The 14,856-nt window shown below is 34.5% G+C and overlaps 1 protein-coding gene across 1 annotated transcript in view; it reads left to right on the top strand.

The window, feature by feature from the left end:
* The first annotated feature begins 115 nt into the window (after positions 1-115).
* Positions 116-14,856, top strand: part of LOC106460019 (putative thiamine transporter SLC35F3) — a 54,249-nt gene continuing 39,508 nt past the window's right edge. Inside the window, exons 1-4 of the mRNA XM_022386618.1 lie at positions 116-395; positions 7,273-7,380; positions 8,085-8,153; positions 10,810-11,939. Coding sequence (XP_022242326.1) covers positions 11,639-11,939 — 301 coding nt within the window. The 5' untranslated portion in view covers positions 116-395; positions 7,273-7,380; positions 8,085-8,153; positions 10,810-11,638. The remainder of the gene's footprint in view (positions 396-7,272; positions 7,381-8,084; positions 8,154-10,809; positions 11,940-14,856) is intronic.

Here is a 14,856-nt window from a genome sequence, read left to right on the forward strand (position 1 = left end):
TTCAGCACTCACCGCCAGGGCACCATACACAGGAAAAACACGTTTTCTTTTTAGACACTCATGGCAAAGCTGAAGAGTTCAGTTTACTGAGAAGCAAAACGCGTTCGATCTCACCTAACGCTTAACGCTCTACGGACTATATTTTCGATTCTTATACAAGTCTATAGGTTAGTTGTAATCAGACGTGTTTTCTGTGTATGGTTAATGCTGCATTAATGTGCTAAAGCTGAACACATGACTAACTGTTCGACAACGGGCGAAGAAATTAATTAAATATACACGAGTTCAACTCAGATTTTATTTTAATCTACGAAGCTGGATGTGTTACTCTTGGAGTCGCCACACTTCAGCTGATTAAAGGAGTAGTCTAGAAGAGAAAGGATGTTTTCCAGTCTGTAAGTTTATTCTACTGTGTATGTGAATCGCCTTTATTACATGGATTTATCATGCTAGTTTTATATGCTCTTTGTTTTTATTTAAGAAGAAATTAATAACATTTTGTTTCTTAAAAAAAGAAACTAATTAAAGGAAATAATTTCCATTCCAGGAAGCATATTAAAGAAAGTTGAAAAACGTTTCGTATTTTGGAAATTTTGGATTTGAATTTTTCACATTAAATTAAAAATGAAAAAAAGAGAGCGAAGAAAAAGGCAACTATTAAAACTAGAATTTAATACCAAATTTTGGAGAAAAATTTATATTAATGAATAAAATAGCAAAATCAGGTAGTGGTTTAATTACAAGAGCATTATGCAGATAATTAACGGAAGTGAATAAATAAAATATGTATACAAACAAAATATTACAGAACAACGAGAGTATACGCAGATAGAAATACATTACTCTTCAGAGATGACTGATTGCAGGACAAACGAATTTATAATGTCAAGATATAACAGGAATACATATCATTAGAAACACATTACTTGTAACAGAAGATCAATAGTAGGAAACCGTATTCGCAATGTTGAGGGATAACAGATATTCGTACTTGTAGAAATAATTACTTGTAATTGAAACCAGGAGTGAGTTTGTTTGTTTGTCTGTAATTAAGCACAAAGCTATACAATGGGCTATCTGTGCTGTGCCCACCACGAGTATTGTAAGTCCGCAGACATACCGCTGTGCCACTGTGGGGCCCAGGAGTAGGAAAATATATTCGTATTATCGAGGGATAACAGAAATATATACCTCTAGAAGCACGTTACTTTTAACAACAGACGAGCAACAGAAAAATATATTCGTAATGTGAAAATATAACAAAATTACATACCACTAAAAATTGTTAGATATACCAGACTGTTTAATGCGAATGTTAAACTTAGTTATTTTTAGAAGCGATAGTTTATCGCAAGTTTGTTTACGTAACTGTTTACGAATGACATGTTGTGTAGTTCTCTAGTTATGAACATTTGTATACGCGTTTGACTTATTTTAGAATATTGTTTTAAAACACGTGTACTGTTTGCTGTTTGTTTATTGTTGAAATATATCGCCAACAAGTTACAGACACTTATTGTAAAGAATCTGACCCATACATAAAAACCTGACAGTGACAAGCCAGTCAGGATCTACAGTGGTAAACGGTGGTAAAAGAAAATACAGCGGTAAATAGGCCTATATACACACAGCTGTAGTAGTGGAAAAAAATATTGTAGAGGTCACAACCACACTATATAACCATGTCAATGATGGTGATCTATGAGTGTTTGATAAGCAATAACAATGAGAGAAGAGCATCAACAGAGAAGAGAGAAAGAATAAGAAAACAAATTGAGATTGCCAAGCTCACCAAACAGAAAGATGGAGGACCCAAGAATGATGTTGGAGTCAGGGTCAACTGATCCAAGCTGCCCAAATTTGCTGAACAGAAATACGACATAGATGTTATCCTGGAGAGGTATGAAAGATTCACCCCAATTCAGAACTAGGACAAAGACAACTGGACAGTCTGTCTCAGACGCCTTCTCACAGGAAAAGGCCTACAATATATGCTGGCATAACTTTAGAAGATGCTGTGGACTATAAAACGTTAAAAGTGGCCTTGCTGAAACGCTATGAACTTACCAAGGAAGGTTTTTGCCAGAAGTTCAGAAAAGCCAAACCTGACATTGGAGAAATTGTATTTCAGTTTGTGGCACGTCTACAGTGATACTTTACAAAGTGGATTAATACGGCCAAGTATAAAGGTAGTTTTGAAGGAGTGGCAGATCTACTAATACAATAACAGTTTATGAACACTGTTCCACTGACATGTCACTGTTCCAAAAAGAGAGAACACCGAAAGACGTGGAGGAGATGATCAAGATGGCAGAAAAGTATATGGAAGCCCATGGAGGGAGTATAACTGGCAAGTCTAAGAATAACCAGTCAAAATCGAAACCAAGGGTGGCTGACAAAAAGTAGAATGCCACCAAGGGTGACAAAAAATCAACAGACAAATGGGAGAAGAAATATATGCTTATTATCAAATGGGGCACATTGCGTGTGGGTGCAAGTCTGTCATTAACAAGCAACAGCTGAAATCTTAACATAAATCAGCTGGAGCTATCTACAAAGATGGTGCTGGCAAAAACCTAGAAAAGAGTGACTGTCACCATGGATGTTGCTGCCAGATGAAACAGAATGAAGACAACTCATTAGATTTACAATGATTAAACCCGTGCATGATCGATGGTCAGATCAAGCTAGTAAATGGGTCAACAGTGCCAGTGGTGATTGGACCATGTGACAAACACCAAGAGGTGTCAACAAACCAAAACATGCCCGTAGGTAAAGGCAATGTCTTGGGCAGTAAAGTGAAAGTCCCATGAGATCCTGGGTGCAGCAATGCAACATTTGGAGCCAGTCTAGTATCTGATGACAAGATGATGGACAAGGTGTGTGCTGGTTGCTGGGACAGTGAGAAAGTTTCCCATAGCAATAATAAAGGTGGACACTCCATACTGTATGGGAGACCTTGAGGCCATGTGCGTGCGTGAAAGCACCCATCTATGAGTTGATGATTGGCAATATACCAGGCAGTAGAAGTTTGGAGGAACCAGACAGAAAGGAGACTGATGAGGCATCTTCAGTCAGTACAAGAGCTCAAGAAAAGAAAATCAAGCAGGACATTAAACCCCAGCAATTCTCAAAAGGTGATAGCGAGAGGTAGGTTTAAAGGAACTGAAGGAAGCACAGAAGAAAGACACTTCACTGCAAAAACTTTGGGACAGTGCCCAGGAGAACGTCAAGCACAAGACAAAGGGCAAAGGGAGTTACAGAATAGAGGACCAGAAGGGAGCGCTGTACCAGATCTGTTAAAGCAGTTCTACTGGGGAAGTTAAACAAATCATAGTACCAACAGAATACCAAACTCAAGTGATGAAGTTGGCTCACGAGTCAACTGTGGGAGGACACCTAGGAGTGACAAAGATGGCACACAGAATCACCAGAAACTTCCATTGGTTGTGGTTCATTTGAGATGTGATGAGATTCTGCAAATCACGTGACATCTACCAAAGGATTATACCTAGAAAGAATGTAGCCAAGGTACCACTTGGTGACATGCCTCTCATAGAAGAGACATTCAGCAGAGTAGCTGTGAATTGATCAGACCACTAGCACCTGTATTCAACTAGCACAACAGGTACATGCTGACAGTAGTTGCCTATACAACACATCATCTAGAAGCCATAGTTATGCTGAAGCAAGAAATGGAGATAGCAGCAGAAGCTCTCCTGGAATTGTTCTGTAGAGTAGACTTTCCAAAAGAGGTATTGACTGACAGAGGGACGCAGTTTACCTCAGAACTGATGCAAGATGTGTGCAGACTCATCAGCACTAGGCAGCTCTTTACCACCCTATACAACCCCATTAGGACTTTGTGAGAGAGTTAATGGAGTCTTTAATAGCTTGCTAAAGAAAATGTGCCAAGAGAGACTACGTGACTGGGACAGGTACATGCAGGCAGTATTATTTGCTTACCGAGAAGTCCCACAAGCGAGTACAGGATTTTCACTCTTTGAGCTACTGCATGGAAGAACAATATATTGTTCAAACTGTTAACAAGAGAAAGAGTCAGAAGTGAGGAACACATTTCAGCACGTGTTTGACCTCATAGATCGACCGAATGAGACCTGTCAACTCACTAAAGAAAATTTATATGCAGCTCAAGGCAGTCAGAAGCACTTCTATGACAAGAAGGATTGACGTTTGAAGGTCGGACAACAGGTCATGTTTCTGCTACCCACAGACAACAACAAACTCACGCTGCAGTGGAAAGGGGTCAACAGAATGGACTATAAGGTGAAAGTGGATGAGAAGACCAAGGTCTACCATGACAACTAGTTGAAGAGGTACTTTGAGAGGGAAGAAGACCTAATGGGTGAAGCTATTGAAGCACAGATGGACATTGTAGATGTGGCTGTCATAGATGTAGAACCAGAAGATGGTGACTGTGTTAAAAAAGATGAAGAGCTACTAGACATAAGACTGCTGCTGGATGGAAATGAAACATACGAAGATGTCAACATCAGTGAAGAACTGACTGGCAAGCAGAAGAAAGAACTACAAGATCTATTGTGCTACTATGCAGACGTCCTCACAGAAGATCAAGAAAACAGACAGTGTGTGACACAAGATAGAGACCACGATTAGGGATTCAGTCATGGTGAAGCCCTACCACACACTCTTTGTGATGAGAGACTTGATCAAGCAAGAAGTCGAGGTAATGTTAAAAGCCAGAATCATTGAGCCTTCGAATTCAGCCTACTGTTCACCAGTGGTAATTGTAAAGAAAAGGGATGACTCAAACCACTGGCTCTGCATACATTTCTGGAAGCTGAACCTAGTTACAAAGTTCGACTCCAAACCTGTGGGTAACCCAGAAGCCACCAAAGGGACTGCAGATGTTAGTGCAGACTGTATGAGTTGACTTTGTGCATGAACTGAAATCAGTCTTTTAATATAGTATAAAAATATTATAAATATTTTTCTTGAAGAGAGGCTTATTGTTAGATATACACGACTGTTTCAGTTTAAGTGTAATGTGAATGTTAAATGTAATTATTTTTAGGAGCAATAGTTTAATGCAAGTTTGTTTACGTAACTGTTTACGAATCATACATTATGTAGTTCACTAGTTAAGAATTGGTGATTGTTATATCATTGCATCATGCTACTAGAACCTTCTGAGTTTTACTCGTTGTTTTAATTAAGTATTATTGCATCATGATATCTAGTAGTGTGGAACATTCTAGACCTCTATCGGGGTATAAATATGCGTCGAAAATCTAGTTCAATAGATAGATCTAGACTGCATGATTGTGGGTTTGGCCATAATGAGCATATTGTGGCGATTTTTAAAGAAAGTATCACAGATTGTATTGTAATAACAGAGTAGAGAAGAATAATTTGTCTTGTCATTTGTGTTCTAAAGTGATTGAACCAACCTGTATAGACTTTAACGAATAAGAGACAATTATTTCAAGCTCTGGATACAACTGTGGTTATTAACTGTGTAACAAACATTTGTATATACGTTTGATTTGTTTTGGATATATTATTTTAAAACAAGTGGACTGTGTGCTGTTTGTTTGTTGTTCAAAATGTATCGCCAACAAGTCACAGACACCTACTTTAAAGAATCCGTCCCCTTCATAAAAACCTTACAAACGCCTTGCTTCTAACAGTAGACCAGCAGAGTGAAAAACATAATGTCAATACATACCACTAGAAACACGTTAATTGCAACCGTACACCAGCAGTGGAAGAAACGTATTCATGATATCAACAGATATGAACGATAGATACCATTAGAAATACGTTACATGTAACAGTACACCAGAATGAGAAGAAACGTATTGTAATGTCCACGGATAACAAAATACGTACCACTAGAAACGTGTTGCTTGTAACAGTAGACAAAGAGTAGGAATGTGTTCGAAATCTGAAGGAACAACAAAAATATTTGCATGGTGATTTGAATTGTTTTTTTAAACACCGCAGAGAAATTATATATATATATATATATGATTTGAAGAATATGAAGCATTGATATTATTAATTTATTTTTCTGGATCATTCAGCAGGTACATTGAGTTTTACCAGATTCGGGGAATTCCACTCCTCATCAGTAACCATGGACAAGGGCAAATCGAAGGAACAAGACAAGGCTTAATATAGTGGTGGAGTAAATATATATGTATATGTTACTGATGAGGTGTGAAATTCCCCGAAACAGGTAAATCGAATAACAGATTGGGATTCATATCTATTTTTTGAAAAATTCATAAAAACTTATTGCTTATAACAGTAGATCAGCAATTTAAAAAACGTGTTCATAATCTCCAGCATTAGCCAGATTTCACACCACTGGAAATAAATTAATTTTAACGTTAGATTACAAGTAAGAACCCAAGAAATGTCATACTTCTACTGACAACCAGGCTTTAAAATAATGTGTGTATTGGTAGGACATTGTTCAACCAGCGCTCTAATTTGTCTTACCTGGTCACCTTAGTTAGTCCCACGACTGAAAATCCATTATTTTGAATCTTGGTAACAAATAATATAAAAAATTTGTATTACTTGCAACAGTCTAGGTTGGCACTTGATAGAAACCGAAAAAGGTCACAATGTCAAAAGGCAAAATGAAGTATATTACTTATAGCAATAATTGCCAACTGAATGGGCATGTAAAGTCATAACAATTTGTCTCGACAAGTCTTCGTTAATCATATCTTAAGTCTGTACTCTTGCCTCTTACGTAAGGTTAAACTGAATACTTAATTTTCTTTTTTATATAAATTTTTAAACAATGTAATAAGAATTTTTATATATTTAGGTAGTGAAGAGTTAAGATTTGTTGTGTATTGCTGTAATAATTTTGGTTACGATGTGTAACATGTCGATCAAACGTTTTTCTGGTTTGAAACATTGTTTATGTCAAGATATCATTACTTCTTCCATTATCTATATCATTGTGATTGAAAGACAAGCTTCTTTGAATACATGGCTTGAGCTAAAAACCTTTTGTAGTTGTCACAGTAAGGGTTTCTTATCAATCACTAAATGCAAATAATATCCAAAAGAAGTAGGGATTGTTGGTTTAGTTACTTATTGTTTACACAAACCTATCTATATAAGCGTTTAAAGTATGTATCCAGAACTTTATGGTTTAATCCAAAACTTGTAAGAGCATTATAAAAGAGGATAATAAATAAAAAAAAAACAAACTTCACAAGTAACCGTCGCAGGTATACATATGTTATTTTTTGTTTTGTTTTTTAGCGTAAACCTAGGCAATGGAATGGTTACGCTTTGTCTACTTCGGGGAATCAAAACGTTGATTTTAGCGCTTTAAGTCCGCAAAGTTATCATATATCCACCGGGGAACAGGTACAGTACATTGTTGCTTTGATTTGGTTTTAATTCATTGAGGTTTGCTGTTGCTATGTAAAGTCAAGCATGAGAAATGTATTCGATAATAAGACGTTTTATATAATTTGTTTATGTTTTTTGATCATTTGTTAGACCTCACATGTAATGAAACACTTTTCAAACTTTGTAGTCGATATAATAAATGTGCTTGCCCCAAGATTCCAGCTATAAGTTTTAAGTTAGAATATCTTATTTGCTTTCCGAAACAATCATTTTGGGTTTTTTAAATGTTCAGGCTAGTTCTTGTTCTATTGCACCAGATTCCATATCGTTGAGGAAGTCTCGAAGACACTAGCAAGCTATATAGTTTTACATGAGCTGTACTAGATATTCATATCAGCCATAAGTTATATGTTTTACATTTATATCTCTAAAGGAATAATGATAATATAAAAATTTTACAAGGTGATTTACAATTACTTTGGGTATTCTCTTACGTCTGGGGTAAATACATGACGGTAGGACTCACCCTCTATAACCAGGAAAGTTTGAAATCCAGTGGATAAGATTGTGTGTAAGAATATGTTTTGTTAGTTTGAAGTGTAATCTGTTATGTTATTAATATTGTTAAATTATGAGAAGATGGTACCATACTCTAAATTTTTTTATGAGTGATTTTATTACTACAGAGGATTTTCTAAGTTTGTTTTTTGTTTTTTTAGCTCAAAGCCAAACAATGGGCTATCTGTAATCTGTCCATCAAGAGGAATCGAAACCCAGATTTTATCGTGGTGAGTCCGCAAACTTACTGATGACCCACTGGTGGACATTACGTTTGCATGTTTTTAAATTAAATTGGGATGTTATTATTATTATTATTATCATTTTACTCAAGTAAAAGAAGAAACATTTGTTATTGGTTACTATGACAACTCGTAAGACTTGAAATCTTAACTTACAAGACTAATCAGCTTGCGTTTCTTCTACAATGACTTATTTTGAAACATTTGAGCCAATACATAAACTCAGAAAACCATTTGCTGGTGTAATATTTGAGAGTAATTTTTAAGTAAAACAATTTTTGAGGGCTTTCCTTAGCCCACCTGTGGCTAAGCAGTGAGTATGAGGGCTTATCACGCTAAAAATCGGGTTTTGATACCCGCAAGATGCACAACACAGACAGCCTGTTGTGTAGTTTTTGCTAATCGATAAATAAACAAATAGAGGCTTCACCTAAAAACAAAAACAAATTAGTTTGATATCGGTAAGGGCTCGTACTAGTTTTTTGCGTTAATGTTGATTTAAAGAGCATCTGTTGTGGGATCATTTGTATGATTACAACTCTCTCTAGTCAATTCCAAAAAGGCCCCAAAGCCTTTACTGCCATTCAATCAGTTAAAGAAATTGTTTCAATTTTCCTGTCCTAAACAATGAACTTAGTTTCTGATGGCTAGAACTTAAGCAGTTTAAATATATGATGTCTTAATCTTTGGTGTTCATGCACAGCATCTTACACTTTCTATATTTATATTATTAGCGTGTGTGTGTAGAGGCGAGTATGAAATTTTGATAAATGACTCAATTTAAGAAGCATTGCTTTGCGCGACGTCATTGCATAATAATAACTGTTTAAAATCTTTAGCACTTAATTTTTAAAAGTTACAGCTAATCCACACAACTTCCTTAGACTAATATCTTAATAGCTTTCATTTTATTCATTAAATAATTTCATGTAAGTAAATGATTGAAATAATTAAATATTGAAGTATATTATACTAAGAGGCGGGTTGGTCCTGTGGTGGAGCTCTGGATTTCAGAGCTACGGAGCTGAGTTCGAATTTGTGTGATATCACAAAATATTCTTAGCAATTAGAGCTGTGGGTCCGTTATAAGAGTAACAGTAAATTCCTTAGCATGTTTGTGTACTACCGATTGATCAATGGTTTAGAAACTAGAGACGGCGGCAAGTGGAATTGTCATAAATGTACAAATGCTAAAATACACATTAAACCAAAATATAATTATTTTGTCTGTTATACATCTCGTATATCCAGGCGTATTCTTGTATAATGGGGCATCATCATTACTGTAAACAAAAAGCAAAACAAAAACAGCCTTTAAATTTAACCCGATGGAAATTGCATTTCTACATCTGAAAATATGTATACTAACTGTTTAAGTTTGATGACGAGGAACCCACTTTGAGAGTACCAAATTTTAAAGACGGTTTTGTCACCATCAGGTACATTTGTTATTGTGTTAAACTTGTGATAAAGATTTCTTAGTTACCCGTTTAAACCTTCTCTAAACTTAACTGTTAAAGTGTCTTGTACATTATTCTAGTAATAAAGAATATATAATGGATAATTAATTACAATCAGTGTTCTTCCCATGATAGCTAACATTACCATAAAATGATTTTTAATGTATATCTATACTATTGGCTGTTTTCCAGTGTACTTATCGATTTATTGTGATTCATATTGTAAGAAACAACCAATATTTAGAACAGCTTGTTTATTAATATTTTCATTATAATCTTGTAGGCTATATATTAAATTTGACGTCTGTATCATTCTTTATCTAAAGGGGTTTTTAACATCCCGTGACAAACGCATAACTGAATCACTAGAAATTTCTTGAAAGTTTAGAAGACGATTTAGGCGAAAGAAAATGTCAGTTAGACTAACATACAAGTATCGAGTATTTAACGGTGATGTAGTGATTATTGAGTTGGTTAGTTAGTCAGTTAGTTACTTCAGTTTTGTAAATTTTGAGTTTGTGTTTCAACGAAATACCAGAGATACGAGAAGTACGTTAAGTACGACAAAGTTAGCAAGTTAGTCAGAAGCGGATTGGAAATTAAAATGTCTAGGAATAATTATTCTTATAACAGCCTTCCAATGAAATATGGAGAAAATGATTCTTGAAAAAACTGAGCGGGATATTGTGCTTATGCTACATAGCCTGTAATGTGTAGTAGTATTAATACTATTCCTACAGTTTACAAATTAAACAAAAATACATTGTACAATTTTTTTTCCCTTTAGAAACTAACGTTTATTATATTTATTAAGTATGACCAAAGAAGTACATGAATTGAAATTAATTCACACAAAAATAATCTTAAAAGAAAAATTTACATTAGAACTTTCATGAAGACGGCAACACATTAGCTGATGAAACATAAGATAGAAACTAATTACTAATGAGTATGTAGTTATAAAATAAATAGTTAATATTTATAGATATGTCATCCTTATTATGAAAAAAAGTTAAGAATTAGTTACTAATTAATTATTAGACTTAGGTTAATAACGTTTGATATCTGATCACCACAATCTTACCGCAAGTACTAATTGCTATGTAGAGACACATATTGTATGAATTTTTTGTTAATATTTTTCAAATTACAAGAATGCAGGTCTCGTCTATTTTATTTTGCAGGCGGCTTAATATTAATTGTTGTGGGAAAATAAGAAGACTTCTGTCGTGAAAGAGGTGAGAATGTCTGAGCTGGTCAGAAGAGCAGAAGCTTTGCAAGGTTCTTTGGAAATTAGAGCATTTTTGTAAAAACGTAAAACATATAGTGTTTCAGAGGACTAAAGCTCAAGCATCCCGCTAAAGTTGTTTCTGAAAAGTCTTGTAAAAATGAAAAATTTCACTGTTTCGGCACAACTGACTTTGTCGTCATGGTGATGTCCGTGAATAAACTTACAGGAACAGAGCAAGATTACGAGCATGTGATAGACCAGCTGCCGTTGTCTGGCAGTGAGATAAATCGAGACGATTGAACGACAAATAAAAAGATTAATTTATTGTTGGCCTAGTTATAATTTCTATATCTGTGCCTTAGTTCTGCTGTGATTCCGCAAAACATTAAACAACGCCTTGAAAACTAAAACAAAATAGTTATTAAAATCGACATGTCTGGTTTTATAAATGAAACATTATTGATTTGCTCGTTTCATGTTTAACTTGTAGGAGGCAGTCAAACAATCGAGTATGATACTCAAAATCTGTACTAAACGTTTAAATATTAATCTACGAAACTTCACAAAATCAACGAAAAATAAAACATTAACTTTTAGAATGAATACGAAAACTGTTAATCAGTATCTTTGTGCAAGAGGAAAATTATGTAAAAGCGTAGAGCTAATAGAGTGATGAGATAACCAGTAAAGTAGACAAGAAAGGAGTACATTGATAGCAGTTAGATCCAAAAACGAACAGTAGCTTGGACGCTCGCTTATGATACACCAAACGTACAAAAAACATGATGTTTGAAGAAGAGAAAATTAACACAAAGTCTAAACTTCCTGCCTTGAAAGTCATGGCGAAGCCGCTCCCACCCCCTGTTGTTGTAATAACTAGTGAAGCAGATGTTAAAAGTGAAAATAATCTTGATGAAACTGCATGTCACGAATCAACAGCTTTGGATATTCTGGCTAATGGTATTCGCCAAACAGGAAGTTTTAATCCTTTATCAATGGCGTCGCTACGAACGCATGCGCAAGATAGTTTGACTGTCATTCCAACTGACGGAAATGAAGAGAATGATCTGGATCAGAATCAAGGTAGGATTTATTTTGTTAATTTAATTATACCTTTTCATATATATGTATGCATCAAACAATGTTTCAAGCTACTTGTTGCTTTTCTTCGAGTACGCTAGTATTCCATTAACCTAAGTCAATTTGTATAGTTTAAGTTACTCAAAACAAAGTTTTATTTAAACAGGCTAAATAATCATATTATTTTGTAATTATGTTATTTAAATTATTTCTGTAATGTAATGTTAGTTTGGTGAAGAATTTATTTAAATCAGTTGTATATAGTCATATTACTTTGTTAGACAGACGACGTATTGAAATTAGCTGTCATATTAATTTGGTAAACAATGTTTTTTTCAAATCAGCCATTAGCACAGTCACTAGTTTGGTAGACAATTAATGTATTTAAACAAGCTGTATACAGTTATTTTGATTTCATTTTTTTTAATCAGCTGTACACAAGTTATGTTATTTCGGTAGACAATGAATATATTTAAATGAGCTGAATACAGTCATGTTGATTTGGTAGACAATCAGTCAGTCGTAGCGTCCTCTTTAGTTCTGAGGGTCGACGACTTGTTCTCTTTTTCTCGTTGCTGTCACCAACTCTCCTAATTCGAGATTCTCATCTCTGTTCCATTTTCTCAAGTTATCGAGTCTCAGGTCTGTCTGTCGCTTTCCCCTCCTTCAATTTTACACACGAAAATATCTGTCAACCTTCCTTCAGATCTAATTATATGCCCAAAATAGCACATCTTCTGCCTCTTACGTATAGATATTTCCTTTGTCTCTGCACGTCCCAGTACTTCCTCCTCAGTTTTCTATCTATGTGGCCAATAAATCTATTTAGATCAGCTGTACACGGTCATCTTAGTTTATACAACTGATCTAAATAAATTCCTTGGCTACCAAAGTAAGACTGATTAAATTCATTGGCTACAAAACTAAGATGACTGTGATAGGTTTTCGTTCGAGTTTATATTTCACTATTATTCATGATTGTGATTTTTTAATACTTACATACTGTTGATATATTTTTAGTTCCGCATCGTTTGGACACGTTTTAATACTGTGAAATTAAAACATAAAAATTGTCTTTATATCAACATCACAGTTGTGATATATGTTTAGAAGAGCACATTTCTAGTATTGCAACAACATTCACCAAGATTGCCCGAAATTTAGAAAGGTCTGAGCTCTTCTTGTACAAATAGTTTAACCTTTTCCAAGTTGTCTCAAAGACGAAAGAAGCGTATCGTTTTATTTGGTTGTTTTTAAATTTCATGGACACTAAAGGTAAGCCAAATAATTGAGTTAAACCGTTTCCAAGTTAGCTCAAAAAAGAAATAAACTTACCGTTTTATTTGGTTGTTTTTAAATTTCATGGACACTAAAGGTAAGCCAAATAATTGAGTTAAACCTTTTCCAAGTTGGCTCAAAAAAGAAATAAACGTACCATTTTATTTGGTTGTTTTTAAATTTCATGGACACTAAAGGTAAGCCAAATAATTGAGTTAAACCTTTTTCAAGTTGGCTCAAAAAAGAAATAAACGTACCGTTTTATTTGGTTGTTTTTAAATTTCATGGACACTAAAGGTAAGCCAAATAATTGAGTTAAACCTTTTTCAAGTTGGCTCAAAAAAGAAATAAACGTACCGTTTTATTTGGTTGTTTTTAAATTTCATGGACACTAAAGGTAAGCCAAATAATTGAGTTAAACCGTTTCCAAGTTGGCTCAAAAAAGAAATAAACGTACCGTTTTATTTGGTTATTTAGAAATTTCATGGACACTAAAGGTAAGCCAAGTTATTTAGTTTTTTTTTACTTTTTACCTTACAATCGTAACTAAATAAACATTGAACAATAAAACACATTAACACAAAGGAAAAGTAGGATGCTGTTAACCCTCATGACCCTGTGATAATGTGACTAATGTCCCGTCTTTTCTTGATGTATAGGTGCATACTCTTGTTTGAATTGAAATACCTGGTGATCGCGTGATAACCTGCATGGCTTGCCTCTTCTTTAATAGTGTACTTAGTTATGAGATCTACACAGCCTCAAATGTCACATGTTAAAGTCTATGTCGCGTTATTTCTTAATGAGAGAGCGAATTTACTTGGGAGATCTGAAATATTTCATGATCACGTGCTAATCTGCATGACACGTCTTTCTTTGATAAAATGTAGCCAGATGACTCAAGTTTGTGGTCGTTTGAACCTTTCTTCGCAATAGAAAATAATAAGTAGCTCTGCTGGTCGACAACGAACTTTTCTGTCAGTAACAAGAGTGACTGGCTGAATACACGCTGATGTGTTACGAGTAAACACATTTAAAACTCTTGTTATAAGGATTCTCTGTAGGAAATGCAGTACATGCAGCTTTTACATCTACACGCAAGTTCAATTATTATTGACAAGCGTACACGTTAGTTTTACTTATCGTCGTACACTGATATGAGACTGTTAAACCTCGGAAGGTAATTTTTTGTTAAAACGTAAAACCACCATATAGTTTATTATCAAATTGTACGATCGTTCTTACCTTTCTTATTCACGAGCAACTATAATGTCCGACATAATTTCTAGGGTCTCACATGACACACTTTTAATATATAAAAATATACCAAAATATCTGACTTACGTAAAATATGAACTTATGGTGGGTGATTGATGTTATTTCAAAAGAGATGTTGTTATAGCTAAACTATAATATGAAGTCTGATTACCCTTTACTTGTTTTGTACAACGTTCCATAACGTAAAAACTAACTTAGTATTACACTTAGTAGTATTTCATTCATCTTCACAAAATAAACAAACTGTATATTAGGTCGTCCAGAAATTAATGTCGCTTCTTTTAGATAAAAAAAAAACCCGAACAACTTATAAATCAAAACAAAACATTTATTAAATGAAATAGTCTCTATTCTTATCGATGAT

Source organism: Limulus polyphemus, unplaced genomic scaffold (genome assembly GCF_000517525.1).
Source record: "Limulus polyphemus unplaced genomic scaffold, Limulus_polyphemus-2.1.2 Scaffold694, whole genome shotgun sequence".
NCBI classification, from domain to species: Eukaryota; Metazoa; Arthropoda; class Merostomata; order Xiphosura; family Limulidae; genus Limulus; species Limulus polyphemus.